The following is a 25,118-nucleotide window of genomic DNA, read 5'->3' as shown; positions in this document are numbered from 1 at the left end:
TGGCGCAGTGGTTGAGAGTCCGCCTGCCGATGCAGGGGACATGGGTTCGTGCCCCAGTCCGGGAAGATCCCACATGCCGCGGAGCGGCTGGGCCCATGAGCCATGGCCACTGAGCCTGCGCGTCCGGAACCTGTGCTCCACAATGGGAGAGGCCACAGCAGGGAGAGGCCCGCGTACCGCAAAAAAAAAAAAAAAAAAAGCCTCCCAGTAGGTGGCTTTTCTCTTACCTACTGAGTGAAGAACACACTCACCAGCCTGGCATTCAAGGCCCTGCAGGGTGTGAGTCTAAGCCCTCTGTCCAGCTCCACCGCCCACTGCCCTCTTGTACACGCTCTAGACTCTGTGCCAGTGGCGCCTGTTACCACTCCCTCATCACCTCCTCTGCTTCTTCCCGCCTGTTGCCTCTGCCTCAGAGCCCGGGACACCTGCTCAGTAAGGCGCTGAGTAAACGACTGAGCCGATTCCCCCATTCCACTCCCTCCTCTCCCCCTTGATGGATCTGTTTAAATCTATGTATCCAAATGTGGAGAAAGGAGAGTCCAGGGGTTGCAGTGTGTCTGCATCTAGTTACAGGAATGCCAGCTTGGCAGAAGAGCAAAATCTCTTCATTGACTGGCTGGTCTCCTTGTTCTCTGTTAAAACTAAATCTTAGGCCCACAAAAGGAGGATCCTAATGCAAAAACAAACAAACACGTGGCTTCTTGTGGACTTACAAGGCATAAGTTCCAGTGATCTAAAGGATGTGCAAAGGTCATCTGAACGATCCCCCAGCCTTGGAGGTCGCCTTCAGACTTACACTCCTAGAAAAGATATGACTCCACTACGTCAGAATGGTAGGCGTGTGAGTGGGTGCCTATTTCTTTTATGTTTTGGTGCGTGTATGGAAATCTTCCTTTATTGTTGTTTCACAATTTTAAAACTTGTTGGCAGAGATTGGGCCTATTCCTCAAGGTCCGTCGTGCACAGACCTCTTCAGGTAGCCTCTCCTACCGAACAGGAAGCCTCCTGTGAACTCACCAGCCTGTCCCAAACTCTACTTCTTATTCAGCAAACATTCACAGAGACCCTACCGCCTGCCAGGTTCCCTGCTCTCTGAGGACTTTACTTGAACATTCCCTTGAACTTCAGTTACAGGTCTGTCTGCCTCATGGACCTTCTATAGGGCTCTTCTCAGGGTCTGGGACCCACTATTTGATTCATCTGTGTGTGCTATGTATGCAGTGCCTTGTACATAAAAGACATTAACACACTTGCTGAATTGGACTAAATTTAATATTTTGCATAAAAATGCTCATTTTCAGCATAAGTGTTCCACTACTGATTACTGCTGTATTCTGCTTGATCTCATCAAGAAATCATCTAAGAATGTAATAGTGGTTATGTTTAAAAAATGCTTATCAGTTAAAGATGCGTACTAAAGTATTTAATGGCAAAATGACATGATGTCTGCGATGTGTTTTACATTCTTCCAGAAGGAAAAGAAAAGAGGGGGCAGGGGAAAGAAAGAGAGAGAGAGAGTGTATGTACGTGTGTGTGTGTGTGTCTAGGGGAGGGAAGAGAGATGAAATAAGATTAGCAAAATACTGATAACTGTTGAAGCTGGTGGTTTGTTCTACTTCTGGGTAAATTTCTACTCCAAAAGTTTAACACAAACAAACAACCCACCCGCATCGTAAGCCCTTTTACAGAATACTGAGGCCAGTCTAAGGCACGACATCACTAACCTTCCAAGAAACAAGGATCTCTCCCTAATCTAGCTCCCAGGACGACCTGCTCATTTACACACCACCTCCTGAAGCTGCGGCCTCCCATACTGCAAGCCCCACCAAGAAAGACTTTGTTTTTTGATGATGGGTCATTAAACTCCTTTGTTATAACTTCCAAAACAATGAAAATGTCCCGAATCATTGGCTAATTTGTAAAAGCAGATATTTTGTGCCTACCACATGCAGGGACCCGAACCCGGGGATTTCACAGATTACCTCATTTATTCACTCTCACAACAATTCTGTAAAGAAGGTACAAGGATACTAAGAACTGGCATTTATGGAGGGCTTCCTGTATGCCAGGGACCAGGCCATACACTTTCCTTGCATGCTGGTTTAATCTTCAGAACCACCTTACATGATAGATACTATTTTCACGTACTTTTCCTAAACCAAACCAAACCAAAACCGAAATCAAAGCCCAAAGGAGGTTAAGTTCAAAGACTAAGATCTTGCACAGCGCGTGGGGGGTGGGGAAGCAGAATCATAGGAGAGGCTTTGGCTCCGTGGCCTGGCTCCCACTAGGGCCGAATCGCACAACCTCATTACACACCCAGTTATTCATGCTTCTCAAAGCCAGCTCCATCCCAGAAGACAAGAGGGATGATAACAGCTGAGGCACTGATCCTGAACTGCGTACAACAGGGCCATGTTCTAATGCCCCCTTTGAAGTTTAGTTAACTTGGGAGAGCTAATTAGCTGGACAGGCTGCAAGCACGAGAAACAGGAGGAAGAAGGCCCTTTTTTCTGCCGATGCCAGTTTTATTACCCTGAACTGGGCAGGTACTTTAGATGCAGCTGAGCGAGTTGACTAATTGTCAAAGAGTCGCCACTATCATCATTGGTATACAACAATTAAATATTCTCTGGGGGGCTTCCCTGGTGGCGCAGTGGTTGAGAGTCCGCCTGCCGATGCAGGGGACGCGGGTTCGTGCCCCGGTCCGGGAGGATCCCACATGCCGCGGAGCGGCTGGGCCCGTGAGCCATGGCCGCTGAGCCTGCGCGTCCGGAGCCCGTGCTCCGCAACGGGAGAGGCCCCAACAGTGAGAGGCCCGCGTACCGCAAAAAAATAAAGAAAAAAAAATTCTGCAGATCTAAATCTTATCTTCTGTAGACAGCAAAGAACTCTCAAGTCTCTCCCAAGTACTTAGCAGATTAACAGCTCCTTTTAAAGAAAAATAATTACCTTCCTCGCTGGCACATGGCTGGAAGAGGGGACGGTCCGCAAGTGGGGAAGAATGCAAATCAGGTGCCTAAGCCCGAGTAGCACCACTCGGCTCTGCCGTTTCCTGCTCCTGTATCTGAAGCCCGTGGAACCCTCTCCAATTAACACCACAGAAATCTGGGACTTCGGGCAGAGAACTCAACCATGAACTGATTAGTATCCAACTCTTGCCAAGGGCTCATTTAAGACATCTGATAGCAGAGAGAGATGGCTTCACATGCAGATTAACCAGCCATTCCTCCCGATTCTCTGTAGTTTTCGCCATATACTAAATTGGATCAACACAAAGCGACATTCGTCCTCCACAGTAACCCAGTCTCTTACAAAAACTCCTTCACACACTTAAGATTTATGCCTTCAGCTTTTATGGGGAGTGGATATAAGAAACATCCACTTAAACAATCACTTAGAGCGTGTGTAAAAGAACAGTTGAAAGCACTGTCCATTATGCTATCGAATGCCCCTTAAATTCAGTGCCAAGAAAAAGTTTGTCTCTCTTTTGTTTGTTTTCCATCATCAGAGGAGGACTGTATAATCACATCTCTTTTGCCTCAACTCTCCAAAACTTCAGAGGCAAATTCAGTGCTCAAATGCAGTCACTAATCCATCCCAACCATCTTGCAATACCTATTCTTTGATTTTTTTTTTTACCCCTTTTGATCTTGATTTTATTTTTGTGCCTCCTGCTTTAAATTGGACTTCGTTTTGCAACCCAACTTAAATCTTTTTGCCTTCAAAAGTAGGGCATCCATCCTAAGTAAAGAGATTTTTTTCTTACCCTCTAAAAAATTATAGTCCTCCCAGCTGCTACAAGTGCTCCTGGACTTGACAGACCCATTCACGTCATTGCCCTGATGTCTCTGGTTAACACGATGGAACGTGAGAAGACCCCAATCAGCTTCAATCTCTCATCTACTCAGTGCACCCAAGCACATGAGGACAAGGACGACCCAGCTTTTAGGACTCTATGCTTTAGAATTTCAGGAGTGAAGCTGATCCCCAAAGCCAAACTGTTTCCACATAGGATGACAATACTCGGGACAGACTCCCCTCAAGATGAAAATACTTGGGACAGACTTGACCTAGGGCCATAATTCTGTCCAAGCCATTCTAAACATTTCTTTGGAAATAAAAGGAACAAGCATTAACCGCTGCATAGATTCTACTTTCCAAAGATGATGCAGTAACGTTTCCCATCTCACATGCCCTTTCTGAAATGTGACCTTGCTGGTCTCCCATTAAGAGATGGCGTCTCTTTCTCTACCCCCTTGAACTTGGACAGACCCTGTGATGGCTCTGACCGATAGAAAACAGCGGAGGTGCACTGTACCGGTCCCAGGGATAGCTTTCAACTAGCCGGGCACTTCTACTTCCTGCGTCTTGGCAGCCAGCCGCCGCGTAAGAAGGATGCCTGTCCTGAGAAGACGGCGCCATGAGAAACCCAAGCCACATGGACAGGGCCTGGATGAGACACCACTTGGGGACAGAGAGAGATGCCCTGGAACGTGGTGACAAGTGCATGAGAAAGCCATCTGGAAGGGGATCCCCAGCCCTAGCTGTCCCAGCTGTCACCATGTGCATCAGAGATGAACCCCATTGAGTTCTTCCCTAATTCCTGACCTTCAAAATTGTGAGCAAAATGAAAACCAGTGGTTTTCAGGTGGGGATTGGGACAGTACCTCACTCGCACTGTTTGCGGGGATCAGATATTTAATGCGTGTAAAGCCCTTGGCCTAGTCCCTGGCACGCAGTAAGTGTTCAATACACGGTAGTTATTATGTTTAATATGTCAGGTAGCAAAATTGAGCATTTTGTGTAATAGATAGATGACCTATCTAAACAGACTACTTCCTGTCTTATTGCCACCTCTCAGTTAGCCTCAGCAGGCCCCAATTTCCATGTGGCATGGTATCCACATGCATACGCAGACATGTTGTAGATCTAGAGAGAATCACACAGTGTCAAACCAGGCCTGATCACTGCTGAGCGGGAGTGGTGTTAGTGGGAGGTCCTGGAGAAAAAGCCTACTGCTGTACTCAGGCCCAACTCGCCTCCTAACAAGTGTCCAGGGAGCTGTAATGGTATGAGTCACAGGCACAGGGAAGGAGGAGAGATTTAAGGGGAAGACAGGAGAAGAATACCACTTACACTCCTGACAGGTTTGCCCATGTGCAGTATCTCTGAATATTCTGAGCTGAACTTATTGTTTTCTTTGCAATTCTTCTTTTCCTATGCACATATTTTAACATATCCATGTGTTGGTGCTGGTTTATCTACCCATCAGGCCAGTGTTTACTGAGTGCCCATTACGTGCAAAGAACTGTGAGAGATGCGGGGTCTGGGGCCTTAGATCAGCCAGGGAAAAGCACACTGACAGCTTTCGCAACAACCGTGTTGGATCCTCAGAATAATAACCGAACCTTTTCCCACAATTTAGTCTCTTTATTTCTTCCCACTCTCTGGAGAACACAGCCACCAACAAATCCCTTCCAGCTAAAAGAGCCCATTCCCTCCCCGAGTTCCCCTCCTGTTTCCTGACAGTCTCAGCATCTCTCTCCCGGGGTAGGCTGGGATCAGCGCATGAGGACTTCAAAGAGGCCGTCTAAGTCGGTGGGGGAGGGGTGCGGAGCATCCGTGTTGGGAACTGACAGCACCGCACAAGGCACCGAGGATCAGGGCTGTGAGACACATTCAGCTCCAGGGCTGAAAACTCTTCTTCTGGTGCCGACAACATCTGTTTTATTTTGAAGGTTGCTAAGGAGAGTTCTAGCTGGGCTAACGTTGTTCCAGTTCAGTACTTCATGATGAGTTTCTCGCACGGGGTTCAGACGGCAGGAATAAAAGCTTGCCAGATGAACCCGCTCCTTTCACTTTGCAGATATTAAAGAATCACTTTGCCACCAGGGATGACTAACACCCCGCCTGGTCTCGCTCAGAATTGGACGGACCCTCCGCTTACTCTCTTATTACTCGTCTTCTCCCTGCCCCCTCGGTCCCCACTTGCCAACTCCCCATCTTTGCCAAATAACAGCTTATTAGGAAGAAACAGACAGTGAATGTGCCACAAGCCCAGGAGAAGATTTCACTGCAGAGACAAGGAAGAGCTGAGAAATGAGTTGGGGCTCACGGCGGGAGGATGTTTAGCATTAGACAAAGGAGGAAATGATTTCCGAGCCTTTGAAGATCTGTTTTACCTCCTAATAGAGCAATGCCAAACGCCTTCATGCAGGCTCGGAACAGTCAGGGGACAGTAGAGAGACCAAGCTCAAAACAGGGAAGAGGCTAACTGGCAGGCCTGTCTCCATCTTTGCAGTAATGGACTTGGGAAGCGAAGCACTCCACACTCCACCCCGCCCCATCCTGCCTAAGTCCACTTGCGATTAATTACAAGATAGTAACAAAATTAGGAAAAGTCGGCCCTGGAGGGCAAGCATTCAGGAAAATAAGAGATGGGGAAGGTGAGCCTGGTAAAAAAAGAAGAGGATGTGACAATGACCTTCACATATATGACAAGTAACAATAACATAGGTGGCAAGGAGGGCAACAGTTGAGGGCCACTCTGTTCCTCCCTTGGGAATCGGACGTGGGGAGAGAGCCCTCCAAAAGAGCAGGGGAAGCAGGAAGCCCCCTGGATTTAACTGGTATCTGTTAAAAAAAACAATTCATTTGGGCATTCCAGGGCATTCGGTGAAAAAAACGTGTTCCATTAACTAAAGGAATTCTTTTTCTTCCCTGGGCTTTAGAAAAGCCCCAGCTCCTGCCAGAGAGTACCTAGGAATCTAGGCAAAGGAAAGGGAGAATGGCAGTGTTCTCCCTCCAACAAAGATCCATTTCAAAGAGCCATTCAGCAGGGCCCCCGACCCTGCAAATCTCGACAACAAAAGGAATATATATCCTCTCAGAGGAGGGTACTGAGACAACTGAGGCCACATTATCTAAACATTTCCCTTGCCTGCCAGATTCTATTTCAGCCAGTTTTGCTTTCTCCCCCAGCTTGGGATCTATGCAGGAGAGAGTATGCTTGTCCTGATATCAAGAAGGCCCAAACAATGCAGAACACACAGCTCCCTTACTCCTCTCCATATCCCAGAGGAGGGATTAAGCCAGAGAGGTGAAGAGCCATCCCTCCAAACCACTCACCTAGCCAGGTCACAGCCACAGCACCTGGGGCCGACATGGCCTCTGCCACCTTATGCCAGCTCCTGTTGTGCCCGGGTGTCCAGAGCGCCACGTGGCAGAAATAGTAGCCAGCATTTTCTTTGCTAACATCTCGAACCAGTAAATGGTAGGAGCGTGCATCCACGTGACTCAAGGCCATGTGAGGAGAGCTGTGCACCAGGGAATCATGGTCCAGCCGAGCCAACACATGGGGGCCGGGCAAGGTGCTGTCGGGCGTCCTGCTGAAGTACCACGTCACCGCGGGTCGGACGTCGTCCGCTCGGTCCGTCGTAATGTTGCAGGTCAGGTCCAGCTCCTTTCCTTCAGCCACAGACACATTCCTGGCCACAGCGGCTCGAAGAACTGGAAAATTGAAAACAAGGACATCTAGATAATCTCCATCGTATTTGCTGCTTCCACCCCCGTCCCCTTAGATCATCTCCTTTTACCTTCTTATTTGCAACATTCAAGTTAGAAGGCTTTGTACAGTTTTAAGTGCTTGAGAAATGTACTGAATAAATGAATGAAACATACCATATTTCTTTTTCTTTCATTAAAACAATAACAAGCACTTATATATATATGCTTACTATATGCCAGGCACTCTTCTGAGTGCTTTATAAATTTCATCTTCAAAACAACCCTACGAGGTAGTACAGTTATCATCTCCATCTTACTGATAAGGCAGTTGAAGCACAGAGAAGTTAACTAACGTGCCCAAGGTGCCACAGCTAATATGTGACAGAGCTAAGATTCAAATCCCGGCTGTCTGCCTCTAGGGACTCTGCTCTTAAGTGTTACGCTATTATCACGTACACTATCATTTGAAAACAAGTCTGCTGAACATTACAAGACTAAAATTATACTTTCTCCATATGCACGACAGGCCTTGGGTGACTTTCAGAGAAAAGACAGCTCAGCTCTGGCCGGTACATACTATCAGTTGGGGGCCAGGAGCTGGAGGGTAGGAAGTGAGGGTGAAACCATCTTCTGGGTAAAAGGGGGCAGGGAGGATCCTAAACAGAAGGACTGGGAAAGTGAAACCAGACAATATGCCTAACGAGTCAAGTCTTCCAAAGGCTATGTACTTAGAGCATCATTTATTCTGGTCCACACACCCGCCTTAAGGTCAAGAACAAAGCATATATTCTAAAACCAAACCACAATGATTTCTGGATTACCCATGCCACTGCCCTCTCTGTGTGGATAATTAAAAGTAGACTATATTTAGACAAAGCACTGAAGGATTTGGTGTAGTCTCCAGGCAGATGTGGTTTCAGCATTCCCCTGTCAAAGCTTTTTACACGGAAACATTTTAGTTTATTCAAGGGATTTTGTGCAAAGAAGTTGAACATCTGTAATCAGAGTAGAAAAACATGCAACACGTGCTAATGCTCTAGGAACAACTGCTTAGATGATAACTAGCCGACACCTCCCAGGGGATTCAAGTGGACGCACAGCACGGTCCTGGTCTTCTAGCAGGAGTCACTCGGCACCAGCTGCGGTCCCGGGTCAGCTCAGCGACAAACGCTGTCACTCAGTTCGGAAAAGACGCAACCCCAAAACCCATGCCCTTTGGAGTAAATGACTTTCATATAAATATTTCCAAAGGCTGACGATATTTCCAACAAGTGTTTCAGGCCAAGTTCAACATCTGCCTTGATGATGACAGAAAATGAGGTGGGCATAGTATTAGAAAAAGGAATTTGAAGTCTAATTTCTCACCTCCACCCACCTTCTTCCAAATTCCTCCTCCTCCTTCAACCTTTAAACGAGCCAAAAATAATAAGAGATATCTTTTGAGAGGAGTCAGTATGGAAACTGCTACCCTGAGCCTGTGTTGCGGTTTGAACCTCCCCACGTACAAAGCGTGGTCAGGGATCCCAGAATACTGCCAGAGTCCCTCTGTGCCGGCCACCACTACTGGTGGTAAAAGAAGGCTCAGGAGGGAGCCAGCTGAGGAAAGAAGTGGGCAATATGCAGCTGTGGACAGTGTGCATGGAGAAAACAGATTCTTGCGTTTAGAAATACTGGCAGAAACATCTCTTTAGCAGTGTAGTTCACTTTCTAATTTCTTTTCCCTGCAAGTGGCTAAAAACCTTGTCACATCACTAAGCATAGTTGTCACATGTTCTATGGGATTGGAGGGTTGACTGCTGGGACAGGATGAAGCACGGTGAAGGGAAAACAAGAATCAGTTCTAAGGACTCGTAATGCAAGAGGGGACCTCAGACTAAGCCTGGAGTGATGCAGGCTTTCTCCTATTGGATATAACTGAACCTATAAATTAGACACCAACATCTGCATCAACCAGACCACTCCTAATATAGGGGGGTTTACTGCCACCTACATGACCTACAGCCCCACCATTTAAGTAGCTTTGTGCCATTTATCATAACAATGCCATAAGAATACTTAAGAAGCTAGCTATGGACAACATTCGTAGCAGCACTATTTACAATAGCCAAGATATGGAAGCAACCTAAGTGTCCATCAACAGATGAATGATTCAAGAAGATGTGGTACATATATACAATGGATTATTAACCAGCTGCAAAAAAGAATGAAATAATGCCATTTGCAACAAAGCCCGTAGGGTATTATCCTTAGTGAAGTAAGTCAGACAGAAAAAGACAAATAGTGCATGTTTTCACTTATATGTGGACTCTAAAAAATGAAACAAACAAATCAATATAACAGAACAAAAACAGACTCACAGATACAGAGAACAAATCAGTGGTTACCAGTGGGGAGAGGGGGAGGGGGTGGGGCAAGATAGAGGAAGGGGTTCAAGAGGTACAACTACTAAGTATAAAATAAATAAGATACAGGATGTAGTACACAGCACGGGAAATATAGCCCATGTTTTATAACTTTAATGGAGTAAAATCTATAAAACTATTGAATCACTATGTTGTACACTTGAAACTAACATAACATTGTAAATTAACTACACTTTAATTTAAAAAAAAAGCTAGCTATGGAGAATGCAGGTGCTGAAAATGAGAGAAAGACCATCACTGTAGTGTGGTGGTTCTTAACCTGGGGTCCACAAAGAGAATTTAAGGAATCTGTGACATGGACAGGAGAAACAAATTGTCTTTGTTTTACTAACCTCTACGTGAACTATAGCAGCTCCTCTCATTATGAAACTAAGCAACAAACCAGCGTAGTATTATCTGTCCCTGGGACCTTGTTCCCAATAGAAATCACAGATATTTTCACATCACCTTACAACTGTTGCAGATATCTTAAAATATCACTTATATTCATCACGTATCAGAAATTACAGTAGTTGCTAGGCCTGCCACTATATCTTATTATTTAATGCAATAATAAAACACTATATTATTATATAACAAATTTGTCTTAAAATATTTTGATTACTATTCAATGTAATTGTTTTCCTTTGTCAACCTCCACATGGATTTTATGAATCAAAACATATTAACTCTGAGAAAAGGTTTGTGAGCTTCAAAGGACTGTCAAAGACGCCCATGGCACAAAAAGCTACGAACCCTCAGGCTCAGGTGAGAGCCAGATACTACTGCCTGCCTAATAGACTCAGGGTGTTCAAGTCTTATAACTATACTCTGGGTTTTGTGGCTTGTTGGAAATGAAAAAAAAAAAAAAAACCTTTACAACTGAAATTCTTGTATGAAAAGATAATTCACTGCCAAGCTGAAATTCTTAACCCTCCTGCCCCGTTAAAACAGTTGTTTGATGCAAGCTGAATATCCATGGTTTCTTAGGTCAGATTCCTGGCAGAACACTTCCGAAAAGGCAGGTGACCTGAATCCATCTGGGAAGTGATTTCTGCAGCCAGGAGAACCAAGACTGAGTGTGACCTGCAGCCCCTCTTGTCGGCAAGAGCACCTCCAACCTTACTGACGGCCACGGTCACTCAGTGGCCAGTCAGTGCTGCTTTTCCCAAATCCAGCTCCTGTGTCGTGGTGTAAACGCTGGGTAGAGTGCTCAGGACAATGCAGCTTGCAGAGGAAAAACACTCCCCGTGTGTATCGTTTCCTGCTTTCCTTCCAACCTCAGCAACAGAGCGACCACACACTCTTGTTTATAGTCAGGAAATGAGTCCAGCCAAGGTCTTCCCAGTTTACAAAACAGGAGGCAGCAGCAACAGCAGCAGGGTACTCTGAGATCTGGAGATGTCAGACTCTCGGCCAACCAGGTCTATCCAACCATCCACAGCAGTGACATCACCCTGAGATGGGCTCTTTATGCTTTCTCTCTGCCAAGCCAGAAGTTCCGTGAGGCCTGGGAACGATCCTTAAGCATCTCTGACCCCAGAGCCCAGGACAGAACTGAGCACACAGTAGGTTCTCTACTGATGCCTGTTGGAAACTGAGTCAAAAATGGCCTGTTTTTCTTTCCTATTTGTTTTTCTTTTATTTTTATGGGTTTTCGAAAATGTATTTTGCATTTCCTTAATTACTCCTCTAGCAGGAGTAAGAAGGATTTTGTTTGTTGTTTTTGAAAAGGCTGGTTCACAGATGACAAAAACTTCTTGCGTATAGACCCCAGGGCTGAATGCTTCCGGGGTATGTGGAATAGAGGACATAAGAAGAGGCCCAGCCCTAGGGAATCCCTCACCTACAAGGGGATGTCACATCTGAGGGGACCTGAAAGGCAGGTCTAGAGGACCCAAGTCAGACGAGAGGTTTGGGGATGAGCCAGACACGTCCCCAACAGCTGTGGGGAAGGGCAGATCCAGAGATTTAGGAAACACCAAACAAAATGAAGCCAAGGGAGCGGGCTGGGGGCAGCTCCACCCCAAAGCCCCTCTGACCACCAGGCCGGACCTCTCCTGGCACTTAAAAGGACTTAATCTTTCAGTCACAAAATTCTCATAGTATCTTATGCAACCTGCAGCTTCCCAGGGGTCTCGGCATTTGGCACAAAACAAATGCATCCTCCCCAAACCATTAACACCACCCTACTCCCTCACCCGTCAACGTGAGGCCTCCCAGGAGGAGCAGAAACGTTGTCAGAGAAGAAAAAGGCTCCCGCCCGAGTTCTTTACACCACATTGCCCTGAATAATATATAGTCTAAAACATGCAATTTCCAGAAACTCACCTGTTGGCTGGATCACCACGGTGGCCACATCCACGGCTTTTTCTTGAATTTCTTGCCAGTTACCCTGCTCTCCGATCCACTCGCTGACGATGCACCTGTAGGAACCCTGGTCGGAGGCCAAGGCCCGGGACACGGAGAGGCGGTACCCGTCGCTCCCCACGGTGTCCAGGCGCACGTCCCCGCTGCGGTAGCGCTGCTCGTAGCCGGGGCCGGGCCGCAACCTGCCCTCGTGGGTCAGGGAGAGGATGCTCCGGCGGGCGGGGCCGCGCCACACCTCCCAAAGCAGCGCCAGGTGCGTGTGCAGCGGCGACGCGGTGGAGGCCGAGCAGCGCAGCTCGAAGGGCTCGCCCTCACGCAAGCTGGGGCCCGGGGAGGGCTGCGGGCCGGCGGCCACGCGCAGAGCATCCGGCAGCACTGCAGGGAGAAAGCGGAGCCGTCAGCACACCGCCACCCCAGCCACTGCGCAAGTGCCCAGCACCGTCCGGGGCTTGCGGCACAATTTCCTCCTCCCCTCCCCTGTTCTAAAGCCCAGATGGGCACGGCTGCCCATTGCGCTTCATCTATGATCTCAACTTTCTGACTTGAAAAAAGAGGAGACACTAATAAGACCCCTGGCTAGAACTAGGTGGTGCAAATTCCCTTTTGGGAGCTGTGCCTTGGAGTTCTACTTCTGCCACCTTTAGGCAAGTCACTTTACCCCTCCGTGCCTTGTTTTCCTCAAGTCTAAAAAGGGATGACAACGAGACCTATCTCCGGAAGTTGACTGAGAATTAAACCAGTTATAAGGGAAGGTGCCCAGGACGGTGCTTGGCACTCAGCAATCACAATCAAATAACCAGCCGCTACTGTCCAACACTCCTTTGTTAGGACACAGGCTGGAGTAGAGAACCTGGGGGATCTTCTAGGAGTTAAGGCAGTGTAATCCACAAAGCACAAAAGCACAGGAGAGCTTCCTGTGCCTTGAGGCCTGGGGAATGTCTAAGAATGACTAGGGTGAGCAGAGGGTATCTGTAGGGTAGGAACCCATCCAGGAAAACCGACGCCTCAGCTATTTAACTATTAGGACCCACTGGGGAAAAGCTGGGCTCTTCCACAGTCTAGAAAAAAGGGGCCGGAGATCAGGGAAGCGTCGGCGACTGCTCTTGAGGAAGGGAAGCCACACGTGAAGTAACCATCGAGGAGGCCCCTACCAAAGGGCAGGGACAACCTCTCAGGCTTGCCTACGGGCTGGCTGAGAGAATCCCCAAACACCACTGTGCATCATCTCCTTGGGTTTTCCTGCCATCCCACACTCAGAAACGAATTCAGTGTCCTTGAGAAGGGACTACTCTAAATAACGGGAAAAAAACCTGCTACATGTTTAGAAGGACACATCACAAAGACCTATCTCTATTGCAAATGAATAGAATGACCTTCTACTATACACATCAGTCTGTGAGTCCAGCTAACAGGACTCAGTTCCCAAGACCAGTTATCCCTGAGGCCATGGATATATAGTTTGAAGACCCATGAAGCTGAAGGCCAGAGAGACACTAGACCACGCATGGCAGCCACGAGAGGCTCCACTTGGGCAGCCAGCCAGTCTCTTTCACGGCCATCCATCTGCTTTCCTGACCCCAGGAAAGCCTCTCCTTACTCCCGCCTTTCAAAGACTGGAGAACAAACAGAAAGATACTGGGCAGTGGGGGCGGAGGGGTAGGTTCCCCCCCGCTGCCTCCAACTCCTCAAGATGAGAATTACACATGGAGACGAGGGTGCATCTGACCTAGTGGAGGTGCACCGTGTGTGTGATGACTACAAAAGCAATGCATTATTAAAATCGTTTGCTCTTGCCCATTTACTAATTAGCTGTGTGATTTTAGGCAAGTCATTAACCTACGCTCTTCCATTTCCTCATGTGTAAATTAGGGAAATACCCTGCCCTCTCTTCTTCATTGGGTTGAGAATTGAATGTGTGAGTTAATCAAACGGGACTTGGAAAATGAAAAAACAAACGAACCCAAACATTCCAGATACATAAGGTGTGATTACTTGCACAGCCAGGCCAATGAGGTTGCAGTGACCACATCGTTCTTTCTCCACATATGACCCCTACAACTTCTAAATCATGAAGGGTACAAAGAAAGACATGAGCTTGTAAGTATCTGTTAGCCATAAACCTGAACACCAGTGTCATCATGACCGTCACCTTCTCATCCCTAACCTGACTGTTTTACTATGGCATTGCTCTGAGGCTTTACATGTCCTAACTCACCTTGACCTTTACGGAAGGTTTTCCAGAGGAGGAAGCTGAGGCATGGGACATGCCCACGGCCACAGAGCTGACAAGTGGGAGAGCGAGCCACGGGACTTACTGAGCGCAGGCAACCTGGCTCACAGCTGGAGTCGCCATCACATACCACTCTGCCTCAACTCACCAGCCACGGGAGGGCTCACAATCATAACGGAGTGAAGAGAAAGGGCCCTCAGAGGGCACCTGGCCCATCCTCTGCCTTTAATCAGGTAAGACATTATTCCTCCATCGGACAGAGGTGGGAGCAGACACCCAGAGGACTTCAGTTTCTGGCACAGTCCCGCACAGCTGAGTGGCAAAGGAAAGTCCGGTCCCCCAGCGCAGCGACGCCCCCCGTGAGGATGTACCTTTAACTTGCACTGTATCCTCATAGTTGCCCTGGACGGTGGCGTCCGTGCTGGGGGTGGAACACTTGTAGTGGCCTTGGTCTGAGGGCTGGACGTTCTTTATGTGCAGTTCCACGGCGTCGTTGGCCGTCCGCCACAGCACGATGTCACCCCTCTGCAGGCGCTCACGGTACAGCTGGGCGGGGAAGCCCACCTCCCAGGTGCTGGCGAGCTCCACGAAGCTGCTGCCCGAGGCCAAGAAGCTCCAGTCAAAGTTCTGCTCGCTGGGGCCGTCGTAGTCGCTGACGTTGCAGGGGATGACCAGTTCAGTGCCCACCACCCGCACCAGACTCCCCGCGGGGACCCTCACCACACGCCCTCGACAAAGAGCTGCAACAACAAGAGGTGAAAGGCAGGGCTTGAATCCAATAAGGTCTTCCCAGTATAAATGTGGTAAAACTGTGGGCGCTCCGGCTCCCAGGCACATGGTGGACACGTGACATCGACCAGCTGGGGAAATGTGACACTGACCGGCGTGCTGCCAGTGTCTGTGCAGAAGAAGGCTGAGCCCACCCCAAGGACCCCAAGCCAGGAATACCCCCCTGCGGTGAGTACCTCTCATGCAACAGTCTCCTAGGATATCCAGGGAGGAAGAGAAGCACTAAAAGTAGGCTAACCATGAGCTTGAATAGCTTTCTCCCTCCTGTTACTATTTAACCTACTGTGATCACTCAACATGAGGCAGAAATACTTTAGGTTTTGTGTGAAAGAAAAGGACACAGCTAATCAAGTATTTACATTTCTTCCCACCCAATGTCAACATTCTTCCCTAGAAACCACCCCCTGGGGGCTCCTGAGACCTGGTTTACAATGATGGCTGCCAATTTTTAAATCCTAGAGCAGCCTGCTGATAAAATGATTTAACCCTGGTTATCTGACATTGCCTATAAATTAATTTTAAAATATGACGACTCTACCAAGTATTAATTTTCTATTTTCTGGCTCATTTCCTTCTCTCTACTCTTCACCCTGATCTAAATTCAGAAAGAGGACAGAGAAGCACAAAGGGAGACAATGCCTGCTCTGGCTGGTCGCTGGGCATTGGTAGGAATGCAGCGGCTTACTGGGGATGAGAGGCCTGGTGGACAAAGCCAAGAGTTCACTGGCATTCCCTGCCCCAAGTGCAGACCTCACAGGCCTCTGGGATGGCCCTTAGGGACCGTCACCTGTGTGTCCTTTAAGATTGCTTCTTTGGGGGTGGGATAGGGAGGGTGGGAGAGAAGGAGATGCAAGAGGGAAGAGATATGGGAACATATGTATATGTATAACTGATTCACTTCGTTATGAAGCAGAAACTAACACACCATTGTAAAGCAATTATACTCCAATAAAGATGTAAAAAAAAAAAAAGATTGCTTCTTTGCAATGAACTTCAGCACATTTTTTTGCAGTGCATTTATACCTGTGTTAGCATTTCAATTCAGACCAAATGAACTTGCACGGCTCTTTCCTGATGTTCTATGAATAGGTATAGCATTAAGAGATACAGGAGAGGGCTTCCCTGGTGGCGCAGTGGTTGAGAGTCCACCTGCCGATGCAGGGGACACGGGTTCGTGCCCCGGTCCGGGAAAATCCCACATGCAGAGGAGTGGCTAGGCCCGTGAGCCATGGCCACTGAGCCTGCGTGTCCGGAGCCTGTGCTCCGCAACAGGAGAGGCCACAACAGTGAGAAGCCCGTGTACCGCAAAAAAAAAAAGAGATACAGGAGAAAGCATGGGCTCTGAAATCAAGGAGACAAGTTTAAACTGAGAGACCTCTCTTAGCTTTGGCTTCCTCCACTATAAAATGAGGAAAGAAGGCTTCACTGAGTTGATGAAATAAAATGGCTAGCTGAGACTCTGCCATGTAGTAAGAGCTCGATAAAATGGAACTTCTATTATTTATTTTCAGTTCTGTGTTTCTGTCATTTGTTATGGGTTGAATTGTGTCTCCCTACCACCACCCCCCACATTCATATGCTGAAGTCCTAGCCCCCAGCACCTCAGAATGTGATCTTATTTGGGAATAGGGTTGTTGCAGATGTAATTAGCTAAACCGTAATGAGGTCATACTGGAGTAGGGTGGGCCCCTAATCCAACGACCAGTATCCTTAAAAGGGGGGAAATTTGGACAGAGACAAGCACTCAGGGAGAGTGCCATGTGAATATCAAGGCAGAGATTGGGATGATATGTCTATGATCTAAGGAATGCCCTGCACCCCCAGTCCCAGGAATGCACACTGGGGCTGAAACAAGGTCAGAGTCCTCCTTGCTCATTTTTGCTGAAGCTGCTCAGGAAGACACTTTCACCTACTTTGGAATCAGGGTACTACAGAGCTGCTTTGCTCTGAAGCTGCATGTGGGCAGCCCTCCTGACCAGGTGAGGAAGCCATCTACAGCAGAAGAGACCCAGGTCAACAGTGGGACCAAAGAGGCACAGAGAGTGTGCCCTCGTGACTAGATGGCATCATCTGAGCCACTAGACCTGCCATACCTTCTAAATCATTCCACATGCACACACACATACACACAAACACATACACACACGTGCACGCACACACACATACACACACACGTCTTCCCCTGGACATTTCAATTCCTTGCAATTCCACTCACACCCACTTATATTCCTTAGGCTAATTTCTGTCACTGGAAACTCAGGGCACTGAAATAATACCCAGCAAGCAGTGAGGTCATCATCACCACATTTCACAAAGGAAACAGGCCATCCTTTTTACATTTAATTTCAGAGATGACTGGATAATTCTGACTCTCCCAGAGAGACACTTCAGAAGGAAGCTTCAGGACTTCCCTGGTGGTGCAGTGGATAAGACTCCACGCTCCCAATGCAGTGGGCCAGGGTTCGATCCCTGCCGGGGAACTAGATCCTACATGCATGCCGCAACTAAGAGTTCACATGATGCAACTAAGGAGCCCGTGTGCTGCAACTAAGACCTGGTGCAACCTAATAAATAAATAAATATTTAAAAAAAAAAAAAAAAGAAGAAGAAGGAAGCTTCATGGTGGAGACCCGTAAGAGGGAACACAGCCTAACGCTTATCCTCCTTGAGCCCAGTTTCCATATGTGAAATGGAGACACACCCTTAGGGCTGTGTAAGGATTAATTGAGCCACAGAGCACTCACAACAGTGCCCTGCACGCAGTAAGGGTCTGCGGTTACCTGCTTTGCAGGCCGCCTCTAGAATAAACCTGATCACAATCATTCACTTTGCTTCCTTGACAGGTTTACAAAGGAATTTCCTAACATGTAAACCTTTGCAATTTCTAGCCCTTGTCAAGAAGTTCACCAGGGTTAACAACCGGCTCAACGGGGCCCTTTGGCATGAGGCTACATTCCTTGTAAGGTGTCTGTCTTTATTCTTAGTGAGTGGAGCTCAGCAAACTGAGCCAGCTGCTTGTGTCAGCTCTCCAGTCCTGCTTCCACAGAGTCACCCAAGTCATCTTTTTAACGCACAAATCATATGTCACTTCACTGGTCAGAAGTATCTCATGGTTCCTCATCACCTACAGGATACACTCTATCTTCCAGACCCCCCACTGCGATGCCCCTGGTTCATGCCACCTTCCGTCTCACCTGAATTATTGCAACAGCCTCCCAACTGGCTGCCTGCCTTCCCTCTGCTCTTGCCCTCCACTCTCAACACAGCCAAGCCATCTTTTAAAAACTTAAGTGTATTACATCCTTACTCTGCTCAAAGCTTTCCAATCACTCCCCATGTCACTCAGATAAAAGCCAAGTCCTCACAGAGGCCACCAAGACCTCACAGGACCTGGCCCTCTTTTCTTCTCCAAGCTCCTCCCTCCACTGCACTCCAGCCATGCTTTCCTCCTAAGACTCTCGAGCAGACAGACCTATTCCAACCTAGGGCTTCTGCACATTTTTCTCGGTCCGGAGCACTCTCAGACGTAAACCCCACTCCATCACCAGCTTCACATTTCATTCTAGTGTCGCCTTATTAGTGAGGCCTTTCTTGACCACTTAAAATTGTACACACCCACCCTCATTCTTGCCAAAATTTCTTCTTATCACTAATATTCTTTATGTGTATCCATATACTTTTGCTATTATTTATTATCTGCCTTCTCCCACCAGGATGCAAGGTCTAAATGAGCAGTGATTTTTATCTGTTTTGTTCACTGAGGAATGCCAGTGCCTAGAACTGGGCCTGGTACATAGTAGTTGTTCAATAAATACTTGCTAAATAAATGAACGAATAGAAGACACACAAGATCCTTCATAGTCTACCATTCCAGCTTCATCAGCTACCATTCTCCCAGCCCTTAGTCCTTAGACTTCAACAAAACAAATGGCCCTTCAGTCTCTGGAAATGCCATGCTCTCTTGGGCCTCACAGCCTCTGCTTCTGTGCTTCCTTCATCTGGAATGCCCTCCCAGCAATCTCTCAGCCTCTTGCAAGAAGCAGCTCCAGCACCACCTCCTGTGGGAAGGCTTCCCCATCTCCCCTGGGGTCACTTAGGCACTCCTGCCTCAACTCAACCTGCAGAAGTACCTTCGACTCAGGCTATGTCACAGTGCCGCTGGAAAAAGCCAAGCAGATAGGAACAGATGCTTGAAAGATCAAATGCTAATCTAAAAAATATATAAACCCGAGCAGTGTCGTACATGCAGAACTGGGATGTCCCCTCATCTGTGCAAAGCAAGATTTTGAAGTTTAGTTAACAGAATTTCAATTTGCTACCAGCAGTCTGCTATTTAGCACATATTTCCTTTAATATTGTTAAATAACAGCTAATAATATTTAAAAAATAAACACAACTTGTAAAACATAGAGCAGCATATGGCTCTCTCCAAATCAAAAAGAATATCTGCAAAGCCACACATTACCAATTTCAGTTGAAACCTCTTGTAACAGTTGACTAAGGGGAAAAAAACAAAATTTTCCTCTGGTTTTCCAAATTCTACCAGTATTTCAAATGAAGAGTCCCAAACACTTTGGCACCTGAACTGTTTTAGGTTAGCTTTCTATAAAAATGTCTTTACTAAGAAACAATTTAAATTTGTTTTCAGGGGTCAATATAAGAAACCATTATATGAAAAGCATTTCTTTATTAGTTTTAAAAGGACTACTGAGGCCACTATTGTGTTGTTCGATGACGCAAGAATCCATATGATAAGAGTCTCTTAAAATTTAGTACCAGAAAAAAAATACCAGTTGATGGACCATTGTGTGTTCTTTCCCCAGCAAACAAGAACTATATAGGCGTCTCTCACCACTCAGGTCAGTAACCACAACTCAAGTACCTTTGATACTCAACACAAATTACGGTACCTTAATAGCACATTTTGTCCAGTATATTAAGGCTCTGATGCTAAACCTCTCTCTCATAATCCCAATTACTAAGTGGCCCAGCACCACATCACCGTGCCCTGGTGATGCCCAGACCCTCTTAGATAGGTCTCAGAACCTTGCACTGCTTCCTAATTCCTGTTTTTAAAATTTCTGCCTAAACCTACCAAAACAAAATAAAACAAAGAACACACAAACAACCCTGAATACAATTGTTACTGCTTCATCATCTCTTTTACCCGTATTCCAACTTCCAAGTCCTGTTTTCCCCGACATATATAAAATTCATGTGTCCTTTTGTACCTTAGCTTCAAGGAAGTCTAGTACGAAATATGATGGTGAAATATGGAAACCATTCACAATCTAAATTTCTAATAATTATCTCTCTCCTCTACCTCTTACACCTTCCTGTGCCTTCTCTGTCACCCTTGTACTTTTGATTTCTTTACCCTTAGTTTAAGGTTTATTGCATGTATGTGTGTATTTCACTGTAAATTGCCTCAAGTATGTTTTTTGGGAGGAGGGGAGATAAGTGAGGTATAAATTTCAAAAGACTAATAATGGAGATGAGACACTTTCTGCTATGATGGACTAGCTTGTATCAGATCAACTCCCTGCCCCCTGCCCCCACCCCAGAACAACTACAAAAGATGGACAAAACACAAGAAACAGATCATTGAATGCACTGGTGATCAATCCAGGTATCCGGGACTAAGGGGCCAAGATCACAGAAACACCCCAAGGTGGGCCTGACAACATGCACAGCTTTTTCTCTTCAAATATTTGCCAATTTTAAGTTGTGCAGTAAAAGGTAGTACTTCAGAACTGCCAATGCCTCATGGGGCCAAGAAGACAGCAACTGAAGTTCAGGGCCGTTAAGAAAGTCATAGTCTAAAACAAGCAAACAAACACAAAAAGAAAGTCATAGTCTGAGGTGTGGGGAGTTGGTGGGGGAAGATTGGTAAGTGTCCGAGAAGTTAAACAGAAAATAAATATTAAGAGGCTAAGAGGTTAAGTAAGTTTTTCGACCATCTCACAGTACTGGGGAAACAAAAATTGGAATTCCGAGTTTACAAAAGACGGCGGACTATAGTAAACACGCCAGACTGAATTACAGCCCTGGAAAGGGCTATTATGCCTTTGGAGTAAGAGCAAAGCTGAAGAAACAACCAGCTCTCAAGAATACTGAAATCTTGTCTCAAAACATCTCAATTCCTCACTGGATTACAGTGAGCTTCTCTTACTGTATTAGCCTGCTAGAAAGAAAAATAAAAAAATAAAACGTAAATCTCCTTGTGAAGAAGATAACATCACACAGAACCTCTACAATTTTTCAATATTCAATCAAAACCTACCAGACATTCCGTACAACAGCACCAAATGACTGAAAACAAAAGACAACAAACCAGACAATAGAAACAGATGCACAGGGATCCAGATATTGGTGTTATCAGACGTGGACTTTAAAATAACTATGATTAATTTATTAAAGAAATAGACAACAGGATTTCACTTCTTAACTTTATTAAAATAATCAGATTAAAATCCTAGAACTAAAAAAAAAAAATCTAAAATTAAGAACTCAATAAATGGGTTTGATATCAGATTAGATGCAACCTTAGTCAGTATAAGATATCCAAACTTAAGCACAGGGTGTAAAAAAGATGAAAAATGCAGAAAAGAGTCTAAGAGACACATGAGAGACAGTAAAAAGGTCAAACACGTGTAACAGAGTCCCAGGATGAGAAGGAATATGATAGAATTAGAATTAATTTCTGAAGATATAATGGTTAAGGTATTTCTTAAACCGACAAAAGACATCATGCCACAGATTCAATAAGTACTATATACCTAAAGCAGCACAAATACAAAGAAAACCACACATAGGTACATCATTGTAAAACTGCTGAAAGGCACGGAAGGGAGCAACAATTCAATGATACCTGACTTTCAATAGAAACAATGCTCTTAAGACAATGGAATGACATCTTTTTTTTTTTTTAATATTTATTTTATTTATTTATTTACTTGGTTGTACCAGGTCTTAGTTGCAGCAGGTGGGCTCCTCAGTTGAGGCATGCAGGCTCCTTAGTTGTGGCACGCGAACTCTTAGTTGCGGCATGCACGTGGGATCTAGTTCCCTGACCAGGGATCAAACCCGGGCCCCCTGCACTGGGAGCGGGGAGTCTTAACCACTGCACCACCAGGGAAGTCCCTGGAATGACAACTTTAAAGCGATGAAAGAAAGTAACTACCAACAGAGAATTCTACACAGAAAAGATATGGTTAACAAAGGAAGGCAAAATCAATATGCTTTCAATCAACTCTCAACCAGGGAAAGAGAATTAATAAAAAGAAATGCTAACGAAATACCAAAATGATATACTAAAGGGAGTTCTTCAAATAGGAGGAAGATGACCCCAGATGGAATCATGGAAATGTAGGAAGGCATAAAGAGCAACAGAAAGGGTAACTGTGTGGGTAAATCTACTGAATGGTGACTATGTAATACAATATAAGTAATGTCTTCTGGAATTTAAAACACATGCATAATTAAAACATATGACAACAACAGCACAAAAAGCAAGGGAAAGAGTGAAATAAGTGGAGCCTAAATGTTTTCTAAGGTCTTGCATTTGATAAAAGGATCATCAGTAGACACTAATAAGTCGACAATGTATGTTCTAAGCTCTAGAATAACCATAAAAATGAAAGAGTGGATAACAAACTAATGAGAGGGGGATAATAAAAAATACTTGATTAATCAAAGAATCTGTAATTTCAGCTAAAATCATATAAGCTTTTCTCAAGTATTTACTTTGTAATGTATTCACTTTGATTCATCATCAAACTTCTCTCCACAACGCTAGGATAGAGTAAGAGGAGGAAAAATAACATACTGCACCTCTCTTATATGCCAGACCACCCCTATCACAGAACCAAGGAAACTGAGACTCAGAGAAGTTAAATAACTTGCTGAAGGTCATAAGAGCTATGAAGTGAGGGACTCAACCCAGGTTTATCTGGCCCATGCACTGCACTGTCAAGGCAAAGATGGGCTGGGCTGGTTTTGTCTTCAACTGCATTGTTGATACTACCATATTCTGTTGATTTTGTCTTTGCTCTGAGTAGGAAGAAGCAACGGCTTGAAATTCCCTATAAAATACTTCCAATTCTCCACGGGCAATGTGAACCAGATAGGTAACAAAGTAACCAAAATGAGTTACTAAGGGAAGAAATATACATTCTTGGCATGAACTAGAGGAGAGAAATCCCGTTTTTAGAGAAACGGGATTGTTAAAAATAACTTCCAGTTTCTTCAAAAATTTTTTTCTGATAGACTGCCTTCATTATTTTAAGTGATACTAACTCTACATCTCACACTTTCATGTTCAAAAAAGGTGAAGAGAACTTCATTCTAAAAACATATGGGAAGGACTTTTGGAAGCCCACCTCTCTGACTTTTCAGCGGTGCAGATAATTTACATGCAAGAGGTAATTGTTTCCAGATTCCTATTTGCCTACCTCTGAAGTACTCCAGAAAATAATTAAATGCCTTCAACTTTCTTCCATCATGTAGAATGGACGGAGATAGGCAAGAAAAGTCGGGCAAGTTTTTCAGTGCAATTATTCCTGCAATGTTTATTTCAACAAGCACTATTGGCAACCATGAGGAATCATTAAGAGAGACAAGCTAATGAAGATGAGACTGTATTTATCCACCCTCTTCCACCCCCTTATGATATCCATGGGAAATAGATTTTATTTCCTGGGTTATCATCAATATTACTCTAAATCAAGGCCTGTAGAGTACAGCAGATCTGCAAAGGATTTTTGCAATTGTTCCTATTATTGCTCAAATTTTATCACCTCACCGCGCTGCCTAGAAGCAAATAATCTGATTTTACAAACGGAGCCATTTGTAAGATAAGTATTGTAAGTTACTGAATCCAGTAGAACAGGTAGAACGGAAATACCGAAACCGAAGAGCTTGTGGTATTTCACTCTGCCTTGTAAAATGACAGCTAAATCCCCCTTCTCCAGTCCTTACAAGGCCTTTAAGAGAGACCAGGGGCCTATGGATTTCTATACGAAGTTCCCAGTCCACACGTGATTTCGAAGTGAATACACAAGAAGGTTAAACCTGTAAACTCTCACAGAGCCTTTATTGCAGTATCTGACTTAACGAATGCAAAACCTTTGTCTCTGCTGGACTGCCACTGAGAGGTCTGGCAGGAAGGGATCAGGCCGGCTTTCATCTAGACAGTCCCTAAGTGATGAAAATGCAGCAATGTACACATTAAACAAGTTACAGCCAGCGGAGAATGTGTAATGAAGTCACATATGGCAGTACTTCAAAATCCCATCCAAACGCCAATAAGGTTCTACTAGAGCGGGCCTTAGAATCATTTTTTTAAAAAAGGTTCAGCTAAGACCTCAGAGAGATAAACTAGACAAATGCAGTATGACTCATTTAACAAACAACTACTGAGTAAGAAGCCCTCGTGCTGGATGATATGTGAGAGAGGAAGGTAAATCAGCCTTGGACCTTCTTTTAAGGGACTTATGGCATGTTGAGTCATAAGGGGCACGTGAAAACTCTAACAGGAGGAAAGATATAGTAGCCAAAAAGAGGTACTAGCAAGTGCTGTGGGGTTCCTCAGAAAGTGAGGGTGCGTCCCTCCAAAGGGATTAGTGAAAAGCTTCATGCAGTGTCAACATTTAAATTGGGCCTTTGAAAAATGGCTGGGGAGTAGGGGTTGTGCAGGGGACACTGCGAGGAAGATGATCAGAGTTAGTTAAACGGAGGAGCATAAGCAAAGGCCTAGGCGGGGACATGTGGGGAGTGGTGAAGAGTAGGGCGAGCGGAGCAGTGCAGTTAAGAGCAGG

General features: G+C 45.7%; 1 protein-coding gene across 1 annotated transcript in view; it reads right to left on the bottom strand.

Annotated features, from left to right (window-relative positions):
* Positions 1-15,348, bottom strand: part of PTGFRN (prostaglandin F2 receptor inhibitor) — a 47,653-nt gene extending 32,305 nt beyond the window's left edge. Inside the window, exons 1-3 of the mRNA XM_024764800.1 lie at positions 14,883-15,348; positions 12,243-12,656; positions 7,132-7,512 (exon numbers count right to left, since the gene is read on the bottom strand). Coding sequence (XP_024620568.1) covers positions 7,132-7,512; positions 12,243-12,656; positions 14,883-15,348 — 1,261 coding nt within the window. The remainder of the gene's footprint in view (positions 1-7,131; positions 7,513-12,242; positions 12,657-14,882) is intronic.
* Between the last annotated feature and the right edge of the window lie 9,770 nt (positions 15,349-25,118).

This window comes from Neophocaena asiaeorientalis, unplaced genomic scaffold (genome assembly GCF_003031525.2).
Source record: "Neophocaena asiaeorientalis asiaeorientalis breed wild unplaced genomic scaffold, Neophocaena_asiaeorientalis_V1.1 scaffold62, whole genome shotgun sequence".
NCBI classification, from domain to species: Eukaryota; Metazoa; Chordata; class Mammalia; order Artiodactyla; family Phocoenidae; genus Neophocaena; species Neophocaena asiaeorientalis.
This window is presented reverse-complemented; position numbering and strand designations above follow the sequence as displayed.